This window comes from Coregonus clupeaformis, chromosome 6, assembly GCF_020615455.1.
Source record: "Coregonus clupeaformis isolate EN_2021a chromosome 6, ASM2061545v1, whole genome shotgun sequence".
Taxonomy (NCBI): domain Eukaryota; kingdom Metazoa; phylum Chordata; class Actinopteri; order Salmoniformes; family Salmonidae; genus Coregonus; species Coregonus clupeaformis.
Window position 1 is genome coordinate 5,297,488 of NC_059197.1, and position 13,754 is coordinate 5,311,241.

General features: G+C 44.9%; 1 protein-coding gene across 1 annotated transcript in view; it reads left to right on the plus strand.

Annotated features, from left to right (window-relative positions):
- Positions 1–4,526: 4,526 nt before the first annotated feature.
- Positions 4,527–13,754, plus strand: part of LOC121567539 (tyrosine-protein kinase BAZ1B) — a 28,538-nt gene continuing 19,310 nt past the window's right edge. Inside the window, exons 1-5 of the mRNA XM_041877663.1 lie at positions 4,527–5,328; positions 6,765–6,881; positions 8,122–8,266; positions 9,226–9,436; positions 13,556–13,677. Of these exons, the coding sequence (XP_041733597.1) occupies positions 5,210–5,328; positions 6,765–6,881; positions 8,122–8,266; positions 9,226–9,436; positions 13,556–13,677 (714 nt within the window). The 5' untranslated portion in view covers positions 4,527–5,209. The remainder of the gene's footprint in view (positions 5,329–6,764; positions 6,882–8,121; positions 8,267–9,225; positions 9,437–13,555; positions 13,678–13,754) is intronic.

Consider the following 13,754-nt stretch of genomic DNA (forward strand, 5'->3'; position numbering starts at 1 on the left):
AGACCTGAAAATAGCTGTACAGCGACGCTCCCCATACAACCTGACAGAGCTTGAGAGGATCTGCAGAGAAGAATGGGAGAAACTCCCCAAATACAGGTGTGCCAAGCTTGTAGCGTCATCCCCAAGAAGACTTGATGCTGTAATCGTTGCCAAAGGTGCTTCAAGAAAGTACTGAGTAAAGGGCCTGAATACTTATGTAAATGTGATACTTCATTTATTTATTTATTTTAATTAGCAAACATTTCTAAAAACCTGTTTTTGCTTTGTCATTATGTGTCACGCCCTGGCTCTGGGGACTCTTATATGTTGAGCCAGGGCGTGTAGGGTCTATGTTTTGTGTTCTATGTTCAGTTTCTAGTTCATGTGTTTTCTAGGTTGGCCGGGGTGGTTCTCAATCAGAGGCAACGAGAATCAGCTGTTGCTTGTTGTCTCTGATTGGGAACCATACTTAGGCAGCCTGTTGTGCACTTGTGTTTTGTGGGATCTTGTTCCGTGTTGGTTTGTGTTGTTAACCGAGGACTTCACGTTTCGTTTGGTTGTTTTGTATTTTGTATCGTGTTGCCAGTACACTATTAAAAAGATGTACGCATATCACGCTGCGCCTTGGTCCAATCATTATGACGATCGTGACAGAAGATCCCACCAAAACAGGACCAAGCAGCGTTTCCAGGAGCAAACGCCGGGTAAGGAGCTGGAGAGGTTGGCGATGGCCCAGGTGGGCCAATGGTGGTCCTGGGAGGATATGTTCGCGGGTAAAGGGCCATGGGCTAAAGTTAAAGCCCTGGCGAGAGAGGAGGTATGGCGCCAACAGTGTCGTCGTCGGACAGACGAGAGGCACCCCCAATAATTTTTTTGGGGGGGGCACACGGCATGGACGACGGGGCTGCTGGAGGCTGATACAGGGCGAGTATGTGGACGAGGAGAGAAGGCCACCAGGTAACGGGGGCCATTGGTCGTTAGAGGGAGGGAGGGTGTAGAGGCACGGCGAGAGGTAGGAAGGTGTGTTACCAGTCCGGTCCGGCCCGTTCCTGATCCCCGCACAAGGCCAGTGGTGTGTGTTCCCAGTACGGTCCGGCCTGTTCCTGTCCCTCGCACCAAGCCTGTGATGCGCGTCGCCAGCCCGGCCTGGCCTGTTCCTGCTACCCGCACCAAGCCTATGTTGCGCGTCGCCAGCCTGGCCCGGACTGTTCCTGCTCCCCGCACCAAGCCTATGGTGCGCGCCGTCAGCCCGGCCCGGCCTGTTCCTGCTCCCCGCACCAAGCCAGTGGTGCGCTTCGTCAGCCCGGTCCGGCCCGTTCCTGCTCCCTGCACCAAGCCAATGGTGCGCTTCGTCAGCCCGGTTCGGCCCGGTTCGGCCCGTCCCTGCTCCCCGCACCAAGCCAATGGTGCGCGTCGTCAGCCCGGTCCGGCCTGTTCCTGCTCCCCGCACCAAGCCAGTGGTGCGCTTCGTCAGCCCGGTTCGGCCCGTCCCTGCTCCCCGCACCAAGCCAATGGTGCGCGTCGTCAGCCCGGTCCGGCCCGTCCCTGCTCCCCGCACCAAGCCTGTGGTGCGCGTCGTCAGTCCGGCACAGCCCGTGCCTGTTCCACCGGTGCCTGGTCCGGCACCGGTCAGCTGCTCCACTCCGGAGCTAGAGCAATCCGCTCCACCAGTGTTCAGTCCAGCTCCGGCCAGCAGGGCCAGACCAGACCAGGGGCGCTACGGGGGGGTTGGTTGGAGGGTGGGGGTCAAGCCCGGAGCCGGAACCGCCTCCGGGGAGGAATGCCCACCCGGCCCTCCCCTGTTTGGTTTATGTTTGGCGCGGTCGCAGTCCGCGCCTTTGGGGGGGGGGTACTGTCACGCCCTGGCTCTGGGACTCTTATATGTTGAGCCATGGTGTGTCGTTTCTATGTGTTTGTGTTCTGTGGTTAAGTTCTAGTGCTTGTGTTTCTATGTTGGCCGGGGTGGTTCTCAATCAGAGGCAACGTGAATCAGCTGTTGCTTGTTGTCTCTGATTGGGAACCATACTTAGGCAGCCGTTTGGGCATTGTCATTTGTGGGATCTTGTTCCGTATGGTTTGTGTTGTAACCAAGGACTTCACGTTTCGTATCGTTTATTGTTTTGTTCGCTGATAAATAAAGTATGTTCACATTCCACGCTGCGCATTGGTCTTCTCTTCCCGACGATCGTGACAAGATACAACATTATTACATTATTTACAGTGGCTGATGGAATTTTACAGTATGGCAGAAGCTGCTATCCACATGCTGCTACAGTACATTATATATTTTTAATTTGATGACATATTCAAAAGGTCTGAGTCTTAAATAGGACTAGAGTGCCATCTGCATGCACCATTGACAGTGGCCGTGTTCCAGAGCATCAAGACCATGATGTAGCATGGGTAAATTGTGACTGACTGATCTACAAAAAATAATGAGTAGTTATTTAGGATGTAAGCCAGGTGATTTGTAGATCAGTCAGTCTCGACTCGCCTTTAACTCGCCTTTAAAGTCAGCTGCAATAGAGCTTGCCAGCTTGTAGTCCTAAAATGGGCTACCACTGGTTTGTTCAGCCATCCCAATGGGAAACATTAATGGCAAAATAATAGGGTTTTGGAATAAACACCTGAAAATAAGGTCTGAGATTAACACAGGTTTAGGAGATTTTATACGTTTTGTTCTACAAGATAATAGCAGTCAGTTAACATGACCTTTATGAATTATGCAGCCTTTATGTGCTTTATGTGTTTTTTTAATTACATACATTCTTCAAAATTCACAAAAAGTGAGGTTAGTTGATGAAGATTATCTCATAGAACAAAACGTCTAATATCTCCTAAACCCGTGTTTACCACAGACCTTATAGAGAGAAATAGTAATGGCGTCTTTTCGTAGGCATTAACTCCGCAATGGTTCGTTGGATAAAGCCTATGAGGAAAATGAATGGCGTTTTTGGATAAACGCTGAAAATAAGGTCTGTGGTACACACAGGTTTAGGAGATCTGATACATTTTGTTCTATGAGATAATCTTCATCAGCTAATGCCGCTTTTTGTGAATTTCGAAGAATTTATGTCATAATAAAAAACACATAAATCACATAAAGGCTTCATAATTCATAAAGTTCATGTTAACTGACTGCTGTTATCTCATAGAACAAAACGTATAAGATCTCCTAAACCTGTGTTAACCTCAGACCTAATTTTCGCGTTTATTCCAAAATCCTATTATTTCACCATTCATTTTTCCCATACGATGGCTGAACCAAAGATGGTTTAGTATGAAGATATGTAGAAACTGCTTCTCCAATAGAAATTCCTGATCACGCTTGTAGGCGATGTCATGGCGACGTTGGCTTGCTAAACTCATGGGCAGAAACACGTCATCGGGTCTAACGGTCGTCTCGCGCCGAACTGCGCATGTGCAGGCCGTCAAATCAAAGACACTCCTATTGAAAGTTTATTTTGCCGAAAATAAAAACTTGTCAGTTTGTCACTTTCACGAGGATAGAGTAATAAGATGTTCAGCTACTTAAGGCGTTGGCTCTAATCTAGGTTGTGCCTTTAGATTTCAAGAAAATTAACAACTAAGGAAAAATTGTCTACTTCTCAAACCTCGGTCTGGTCTTCCGAGTATGCGTCGCAAGCGTTCCCGGAAGTCTGGGTTTAGAAAATGTGGCTGAACGAACATGAGGTAACTCATTTCCGGGTTTTAGGACTACAACAAAGATTTTTATAACTAACCCAAGACAAACCACAGCCTGTCGTTTCCAATTGGAACAAATGAGTCATAGTGGGCAGAACAAGCAAGCAAGGAAGGGGGGCAGAGCCAAGCACGAGCTAGCCTCACTGCCTTTCCATTTCATATTCGTACTGCCCCCGTAGCTAAACTACGCCCCTAACAGGATATACGCGTTAGTTACAGGTCAGGTAGTGACAAAATAACAATTAAAATCAATAAATCACGTGTCTAAAATTACTTGTCATTTGAAATAATGTGTTGACACAACAGCGGCAAATCAAAGTATACTGGTTATGAAACGGGCTCCAAAACGTTTAATTCCAGAGGAGGGCACCATTTTGAAGTACGGTTGGAAACAATGGAGCTCGCAAGCTTGTAGTCACAGATTGAATAATGAGCCAGATATTTCACCGGATGTATAAGTGTGAAGAATCCGGTTGGCGTTTCCACTCACTACCAAATATGGCGATGAGAGAAAGCCTAGTCGCCGGCAAATGGAGAAGATGGAGCGAGATGGATTTTGGCCGACATTTTGCTCACTGATGAAACGCGTTTGATCTCAATACAGTTTTCTGTTGCCAAAACTAAAATCTGTTACAAAAAGAGTGGACTAAGTTTAGTAAATTTTACCATTTGACAAAGTAAAAAAAAAAAATTGCGTTGTTTTGAAGGAGTGCAAGGGCGATTTGCGTTATTGCACACGCGCACTTCAGAGTAGGCGTTCCCTGACGAATATATGCAAATATATGCTAGAACGCGCCAATAGGATCGCTCTTTGTTAGACCAATCGAAAGAGAGAGGGGCGGGATAAATCCATAAGACACTGTTTGCTGCCGGGGAAACTCAGTTTTGAGGTTGTGCAGAATTTTTGCCGGGCGGGAACTCCCGCCATTTTTTCAACCCAGGCGTAAACCTCTTGCATATTTCAATGAAGTTATTACAACCCTTTACTATCATTGTAACAACTTCAACTTTCAAGGACGGAAACTGCGAGTCAAAAAAATTAGCTCCGTGAGAAGAGGCCTAGTCTTTGGAGACCGGAGTGTAGAGAGCGCGCCAGACCCCTAGACGGGAACCTCCGCTGTTGCGGCAAGTTTGAGAATCCTGTCAGCTCGCCTCTCCATCCTCCTTTCGGACAAGCTTGCAGAAGTTTTTCTGGATAGCCTACCCGAAGAGTCCATTATAATTGCACATTTTTAAACAGCTGTTTTTGACAAGTTCGAGTTGATAAACAATGACACAACTACCGGCGAACAGAACAAGGATGTGCTTTTGACTGCTAGCAAGAAGTGCTGTGTTATTGTTTTGCAGCGAGGATTTAGCCGACTTGCTAGGTCAGCTAGCTAACTTAGAGGCTACACGTTGAATGCTCCTGGAATATCTTTTGGATACTTGACTACATGCTAAGGCCATATTGTCATATTTTGCGTAGTTTTGTGCTAGGACTTTTATTCTTGAAGACGTCAATCGCTGCCGTTTCGTACTCAGGATGGCACCACTGCTGGGCCGGAAACCCTACCCGCTGGTTAAGCCGCTAGCGGAGCCGCCAGGCCCAGAGGAGGAGGTCTACATCATCGAACACACCAAGGAGGCCTTCAGGAACAAAGAGTATCCTTTCACATTATGGCAAAGCTGACTCAGTTCGCCAGATAGCTAGCTGACTGTCAAAGCACAACCATTATGCACACTAATTGGAACATCGTGTTTTCAATGTTATTCCGCTTCTGAAGCTTAATAATAGCGAAATAGCTAGCTATGTCGGATTTGTTGTGCTTCTTTGGGATTGTTTTGCCTATCGTAATAAGCGCACACAGTCACTCACTATGTTTCGTAGCCAAAGTTGTGCTCTCTTTTTTAAACTAGCTAGACAAACAGAACAGCAGCTAACTACTATTTATTTGAAAATTGCACAATCCAGCAATCTATCTAGCTGATTTATGCATAACTGGTTTGGGTGATTCTCACGGTCTCTGCGTTTGTCATGCCGCCTCGGTGGCGCGTTTCCTAACATAGCTAGCTAACTTTACAGAGTAGATTGAAGAGTACACCGCTAAGTAAGGACAGATAACGTCACAGATTACACCACGTCAGTTCTTCTGACACTAGCTCATGATCAAATCGGTCGGATTTAACTTGCAGATCAAACTGGCAAGTTTGACTTGTTGGAAATACAACGGTTGTAATATGACTTGTAAGGAAAGGCAAACGTGTTCGTGACATGAATCACTTTCCAATCAAGTGTAGCCTATGCATGGCCGCCTGGCATGCCAGATTGATATAAAAAAGGCATCGTTCAGGTTGCTTAGCCTTGTAATAACAATGCAGTTCAATGCATTGTTTTGAGGTCCCCTGGCCCTACTACCAATAGATACAGAAGTGTTTTGGTGCCCCACGTGAGTTTGACATAATGTATTGCTCCTTGAGGCTGCATAACTCACTAGGCCATCATCCCCACTTTTTGTCTCTAGTCTAAAGGTACAGTACAATAACCATATCTGATATGCAGAAAATTATGAGCCACCTGTAAGCAAACCTAAATACTACTACTATCCCAGTGCAAAGCATCATCAACCCAAAACGTTTGTGCTCTGCATTTTGTCAGTCAGTGCATTATAATGAGTAAAGTTTGTACTGCTTAACATCTAGCCTATAGCCATTGGGTTTATAGATGCCAAAGTCCTACTGATATCAGGACGTGACTTAACACATTGCTTAGTCCCTACAGAGAGGAACACTGTGAGATTTAGTTTCAGCTGGAGCACACTGGGGATTATCCTGCACTTTGGCTCTGTTATGAAAGGATCCAGAATCTATGCTTGGTGTGGGATGTCCCTCACACCCAGCCTTTTAATAATTGAAATCAATTGCTGCTAACCTGATTTATTCATTAATTATGAATGGGGGGTCTCTCTGGGTATGCCGTAGAGCTAACTGAGTCAAGTGACTAAGTGGCTGTGCCTATCCTGTATCCAAGTACTCACACTATGAGACTGTATGATCATTTGAGGGGAATAAATGTTGTTATCCTGATGAAATGGCTACAGAGAGTATGAGGCGCGCCTGCAGAGATACGCCGAACGCATCTGGACATGCAAGAGCACCGGCAGCAACCAGCTCACACACAAGGAGGCCTGGGAAGAGGAGCAAGAAGTCACTGAACTGTGAGGAGCAAAAATGCTCTGTTTCAAAATAAATATAAATCATCATTACATACAGAGGCTAAAAAGATCAGTGCAGCTCCATCTGTAGCACACACAGCTCACTGACTCCCGTTGAAGGTCACATGATTCACAGCTGTGTTATTGGATGTTCCCCGCGCGCCTCCTTCTTTTCTATTTGCAGGACGTATGGATTGAGTCATCCTGGAATCTAGTGAATCCAGTGACTGGGAGAATGCCTTCATTTTATTTCATGAATAGAGGAGGGTGCAAAATAAGTGTGTGGCCTGGTCCAAAAACAACCCCTAGCACCCCCAACCCCTAGGCTCTTGTGTACATCTGAAGGGATTGGATTAGGGATTGTTTATAGACAAGGTCTAGGTTCTCTCATTTGATACGTTTCAGTATAGCGTGTCCAGATTGGCTGCTGTGGTATTGAGTGCTGCGCTGTGGGAGGGCATGAAGCTTTGTGAGTTCCGTGTGTACACGAATGACCTCAGAGTAGTGCCACAGACAGGCTGTGCTCCTCCTGCACCCTCAGCGCAGGCCAAGCAGGATCAGCAGCCGTATTTAAAGATGTCTATTTATACCAGGCAGGGAAGCCATTGTTTGAATTGGCTCCCCCTTCTGGAGAAGTGGTTATGTACACTGTACAGATAGGATAAGCATTGGTGGTCCAAGCAGTCTGTTTTGCATTGAGGCATGTCCATTTGTATCTATTCCTCAGCTCGGACTGCTGCATGCATGTTTATGAATTACGGAAAGCATTTGCAGGTGACTCGATTTAGTGTGAATAGTGAAAATAGCAATAGCTACAATAAGCCACCATCTGTCAAAATTAGTTGAGTGAAAGTGCACCAATAAACCCAAATCAGTTAGTATAAGAAGACTGTTTATTGCTTGTATTTTCTATTGAGTGTTATAAACTGGGTGGTTCGAGCCCTGAATGCTGATTGGCTGACAGCCGTGGTATATCAGACCGTATACCATGGGTATGACAAAACATGTATTTTTACTGCTCTAATTACGTTGGTTAACCAGTTTATAATAGCAATAAGGCACCTCAGGGGTTTGTGGTATATAGCCAATATACCACGGCTAAGGGCTGTTTCCAGGCACTCTGCGTTGCGTCATGCTTAAGAACAGCCCTGAGCCGTGGTATATTGGCCATATACCACACCCCCTCATGCTTTATTGCTTAATTAGATAAATGAGATGTTTGACATGAGTGATTTATGTCCAGGCTTCAGGAAGAGTACCCACTATGGTTCGAGAAGCCCGTCCTGGAGATGGTTCATCACAACACGGTCTCCCTGGACAAGCTGGTGGACCAGGCCTGGGTGGAGATCCTCACTAAGTACGCCGTAGACGAAGAATGTGACTTTCTGGTGAGATTCTTTTATTTTGGTCGAATGCTGTGAATGTTTGTTTTCATGTGGTGAGATAGTAGTCAATGAAGGTGGAAGAAATACTGTTAATGGAAAATATGTTGATAGAAAATGAAATCAAATTTTATTTGTCACATGCGCCGAATACAACAGGTGTAGACCTTACAGTGAAATGCTTACTTACAAGCCCTTAACCAACAGTGCAGTTTTAAGAAAAATAAGTGTAAAGTAAAAAATAGATAACTTAAAAATAACAAATAATGAAAGAGCAGCAGTAAAATAACAGTAGTGAGGCTATATACAGGGGGTACCGGTACAGAGTCAATGTGAGGGGTCACAGGTTAGTTGAGGTAATATGTACATGTAGGTAAAGTGACTATGCATAGATGATAAACAGAGAGTGGCAGCAGCGTGAAAGAGGGGGTGGGGGACAATGCAAATAGTCTGGGTAGCCATTTGATTAGCTGTTCAGGAGTCTTATGGCTTGGGGGTAGAAGCTGTTAAGAAGCCTTTTGGACCTAGAGATGGTGCTCCGGTACCGCTTGCCATGCGGTAGCAGAGAGAACAGTCTGACTAGGGTGGCTGGAGTATTTGACCATTTTTAGGGCCTTCCTCTGACACCGCCTGGTATAGAGGTCCTGGATGGCAGGAAGCTTGGCCCCAATGATGTACTGGGCCGTACGCACTACCCTCTGTAGTTCCTTGCGGTCGGAGGCCGAGCAGTTGCCATACCAGGCAGTGATGCAACCAGTCAGGATGCTCTCGATGGTGCAGCTGTAGAACATTTTGAGGATCTGAAGATGCATGCCAAATATTTTCAGTCTCCTGAGAGGGAATAGGCTTTGTCGTGCCCTCTTCACGACTGTCTTGGAATTGTACATATTTTACAAATTTTTGCACATACTTGATCTGAAATATCTTTTTACCCCCCTTCCCCAATTCATTTTTGGGATTTTTAGGTGGGGAAGGAAAAGAGTTTGCGGGTTAAGGTCGTGAAGATACACCGTCTTGAGGGGAACGATGAGGGGGAGACGTCGGAGAAGAAGCTAGAGGGAGCCTGCGACTCTCCTTCCAGCGACAAGGAGAATGCCAGCCAGGAGAACCAGAAGAAGGAACAACAGCTGCCCAGAGAGGAGGAGAGCCCCAGGGAAAGCAGGAGAGAGAGCCTCAGTGAGTACAGCACCTTTTGGGACATGTTGTGCTAACAAATAAAAGTATTAGATTTTGGGTAACCTACACCAAAATCCATAACACAGTAGAGGCGTGTGAACTTTTAAAAGAAATTGTGATCCTTAACGTTAAGAAAAATCCCTAATAATTTTTTGTTTTTTCCCACACACTTTTAATTACAGTGCAGTTATCACAAAACATTATTTTCTGTGTTATAGCCTTAACTAGACAATAGGCTATAAAAGCCTGGGGAAAGTTGTGTAATTTAAAGGAAGACTCAGCCAGTGGTGATTTTAGCATGTAAATCTTGGTGGGGCAAACTCAACAACAAAAAATGTAGATGCGTGCCAGACCATGTTTGTATGCAGCTTTATTAACTCAATGATAAAAATAAATAAAAAATTGCATTGTTTGCAAACTATGTGACTATGTGACAAAATAACATGCAAAACAGGTAACATACAGTGGGGAAAAAAAGTATTTAGTCAGCCACCAATTGTGCAAGTTCTCCCACTTAAAAAGATGAGAGAGGCCTGTAATTTTCATCATAGGTACACGTCAACTATGACAGACAAATTGAGAAAAGAAAATCCAGAAAATCACATTGTAGGATTTTTTATGAATTAATTTTCAAATTATGGTGGAAAATAAGTATTTGGTCACCTACAAACAAGCAAGATTTCTGGCTCTCACAGACCTGTAACTTCTTCTTTAAGAGGCTCCTCTGTCCTCCACTCGTTACCTGTATTAATGGCACCTGTTTGAACTTGTTATTAGTATAAAAGACACCTGTCCACAACCTCAAACAGTCACACTCCAAACTCCACTATGGCCAAGACCAAAGAGCTGTCAAAGGAAACCAGAAACAAAATTGTAGACCTGCACCAGGCTGGGAAGACTGAATCTGCAATAGGTAAGCAGCTTGGTTTGAAGAAATCAACTGTGGGAGCAATTATTAGGAAATGGAAGACATACAAGACCACTGATAATCTCCCTCGATCTGGGGCTCCACGCAAGATCTCACCCCGTGGGTCAAAATGATCAAGAACGGTGAGCAAAAATCCCAGAACCACACGGGGGACCTAGTGAATGACCTGCAGAGAGCTGGGACCAAAGTAACAAAGCCTACCATCAGTAACACACTACGCCGCCAGGGACTCAAATCCTGCAGTGCCAGACGTGTCCCCCTGCTTAAGCCAGTACATGTCCAGGCCCGTCTGAAGTTTGCTAGAGTGCATTTGGATGATCCAGAAGAGGATTGGGAGAATGTCATATGGTCAGATGAAACCAAAATGGAACTTTTTGGTAAAAACTCAACTCGCCGTGTTTGGAGGACAAAGAATGCTGAGTTGCATCCAAAGAACACCATACCTACTGTGAAGCATGGGGGTGGAAACATCATGCTTTGGGGCTGTTTTTCTGCAAAGGGACCAGGACGACTGATCCGTGTAAAGGAAAGAATGAATGGGGCCATGTATCGTAAGATTTTGAGTGAAAACCTCCTTCCATCAGCAAGGGCATTGAAGATGAAACGTGGCTGGGTCTTTCAGCATGACAATGATCCCAAACACACCGCCCGGGCAACGAAGGAGTGGCTTCGTAAGAAGCATTTCAAGGTCCTGAATTGGCCTAGCCAGTCTCCAGATCTCAACCCCATAGAAAATCTTTGGAGGGATTTGAAATCAGTGTTGGCCAGCGACAGCCCCAAAACATCACTGCTCTAGAGGAGATCTGCATGGAGGAATGGGCCAAAATACCAGCAACAGTGTGTGAAAACCTTGTGAAGACTTACAGAAAACGTTTGACCTGTGTCATTGCCAACAAAGGGTATATAACAAAGTATTGAGAAACTTTTGTTATTGACCAAACACTTATTTTTCACCATAATTTGCAAATAAATTCATAAAAAATCCTACAATGTGATTTTCTGGATTTTTATTTCTCATTTTGTCTGTCATAGTTGACGTGTACCTATGATGAAAATTACAGGCCTCTCTCATCATTTTAAGTGGGAGAACTTGCACAATTGGTGTCTGACTAAATACTTTTTTCCCCCACTGTATAGCTAATATATACAGTACCAGTCAAAAGTTAGGACACCTACTCCTTCAAGGGTTTTTCTTTATTTTTTAAAAATGTTCTACATTGTAGAATAATAGTGAAGACATCAAAACTATGAAATAACACATATGGAATCATATAGTAACCAAAGAAGTGTTAAACAAATCAAAATATATTTGAGATTCTTCAAAGTAGCCACCCTTTTGCCTTGCTGACAGCTTTGCACACTCTTGGCCCACCTGCCCTGAATGACAGGTCGCCACTGGACTCAGCGATATGAAGTAGATGTGTAAAGTAAACAGCATAGTGGGTCAAATTACGCAACAACTAAGAGCATTAAAGCGCAAGGCTCTGCTTCTCCGCTGGCCTCGGAAGTACGGCAACTAATCAGTCTCCTCCGTTTCAAAAATACCAAATCTTAGACACTCCGAAATGGGAGTCGAGGAATCAATTATTTTGGAGTCGACTCGCCACAGCTAAGTCATCGTCGTTAAGTTGGGGGAAAATGGCAAGCGACAGCAGCGTAGTCTTGTATGGCAATACTTTGAGGAGTTAAATGAGATGGAAATGTAAACTTTGCGAGGTGGAATTGAGGTACAGTAATGGTAGTACAGTCGTGGTCAAAAGTTTTGAGAATGACACAAGTATTGGTCTTCACAAAGTTTGCTGCTTCAGTGTTTTTAGATATTTTTGTCAGATGTTACTATGGTATACTGAAGTATAATCACAAGCATTCCATAAGTGTCAAAGGCTTTTATTGACAATTACATTAAGTTTATGCAAAGAGTCAATATTTGCAGTGTTGACCCTTCTTTTTCAAGACCTCTGCAATCCGCCCCGGCATGCTGTCAATTAACTTCTGGGCCACATCCTGACTGATGGCAGCCCATTCTTGCATAATCAATGCTTGGAGTTTGTTAGAATTTGTGGGTTTTTGTTTGTCCACCGCCTCTTGAGGATTGACCACAAGTTCTCAATGGGATTAAAGTTCTGGGGAGTTTCCTGGCCATGGACCCAACATTTCAATGTTTTGTTCCCAGAGCCCCTTAGTTATCACTTTTGCCTTATGGCAAGGTGCTCCATCATTCTGGAAAAGGCATTGTTCGTCACCAAACTGTTCTTGGATGGTTGGGAGAAGTTGCTCTCGGAGGATGTGTTGGTACCATTCTTTATTCATGGCTGTGTTCTTAGGCAAAATTGTGAGTGAGCCCACTCCCTTGGCTGAGAAGCAACCCCACACATGAATGGTCTCAGGATGCTTTACTGTTGGCATGACACAGGACTGATGGTAGCGCTCACCTTGTCTTCTCCGGACAAGCTTTTTTCCGGATGCCCCAAACAATCGGGAAGGGGATTCATCAGAGAAAATGACTTTACCCCAGTCCTCAGCAGTCCAATCCCTGTACCTTTTGCAGAATATCAGTCTGTCCTTGATGTTTTTCCTGGAGAGAAGTGGCTTCCTCGCTGCCCTTCTTGACACCAGGCCATCCTCCAAAAGTCTTCGCCTCACTGTGCGTGCAGATGCACTCACACCTGCCTGCTGCCATTCCTGAGCAAGCTCTGCACTGGTGGTGCTCCGATCCCGGAGCTGAATCAACTTTAGGAGATGGTCCTGGCGCTTGCTGGATTTTCTTGGGTGCCCTGATGCCTTCTTCACAACAATTGAATATAAAATTTAAAAAACTAACTCATTCCATTGAGGGTCGAGTGACTGTGGGTTTTCGCTCCTCCCTTGTACTTGATTGATGAATTAAGGTCACTGATTTAGTAAAGGAAGTCCCCTCACCTGGTTGTCTAGGTCCTAATTGAAACTGAAAATCAGCAGACATTAGGCCCTCCATGGAATGAGTTTTATCACATCCCTACAACACAGCACATTGAGCTTTAAGACATTTGGGATAGTTCAGATACTGCTGTGTTCACATATTAAAGAGACAAACCTGGATGAACATTTTTTAAATTAAAATGTACATTCAAAAATAGCGTAGAATCCACACAGGCCTGATCCAAAAAATTGACATGAGTGTTAAAATATACTGTGTGCTTGTTTGCCATTAGGTGACCGAGCACGGCGCTCCCCCAGGAAAACGCCCACCGCTATGAAGGAGGAGAAGAAGAGATGGGTGATGCCAAAGTTCCTGCCACACAAGTACGACGTGAAGCTGATCAGCGAGGACAAGGTTGGTGTCCTCTCCACTGCTTTAAAATGTATATTCACCTCCGGCCATCAAGTGTACATGTATTATGTAACTGGGTT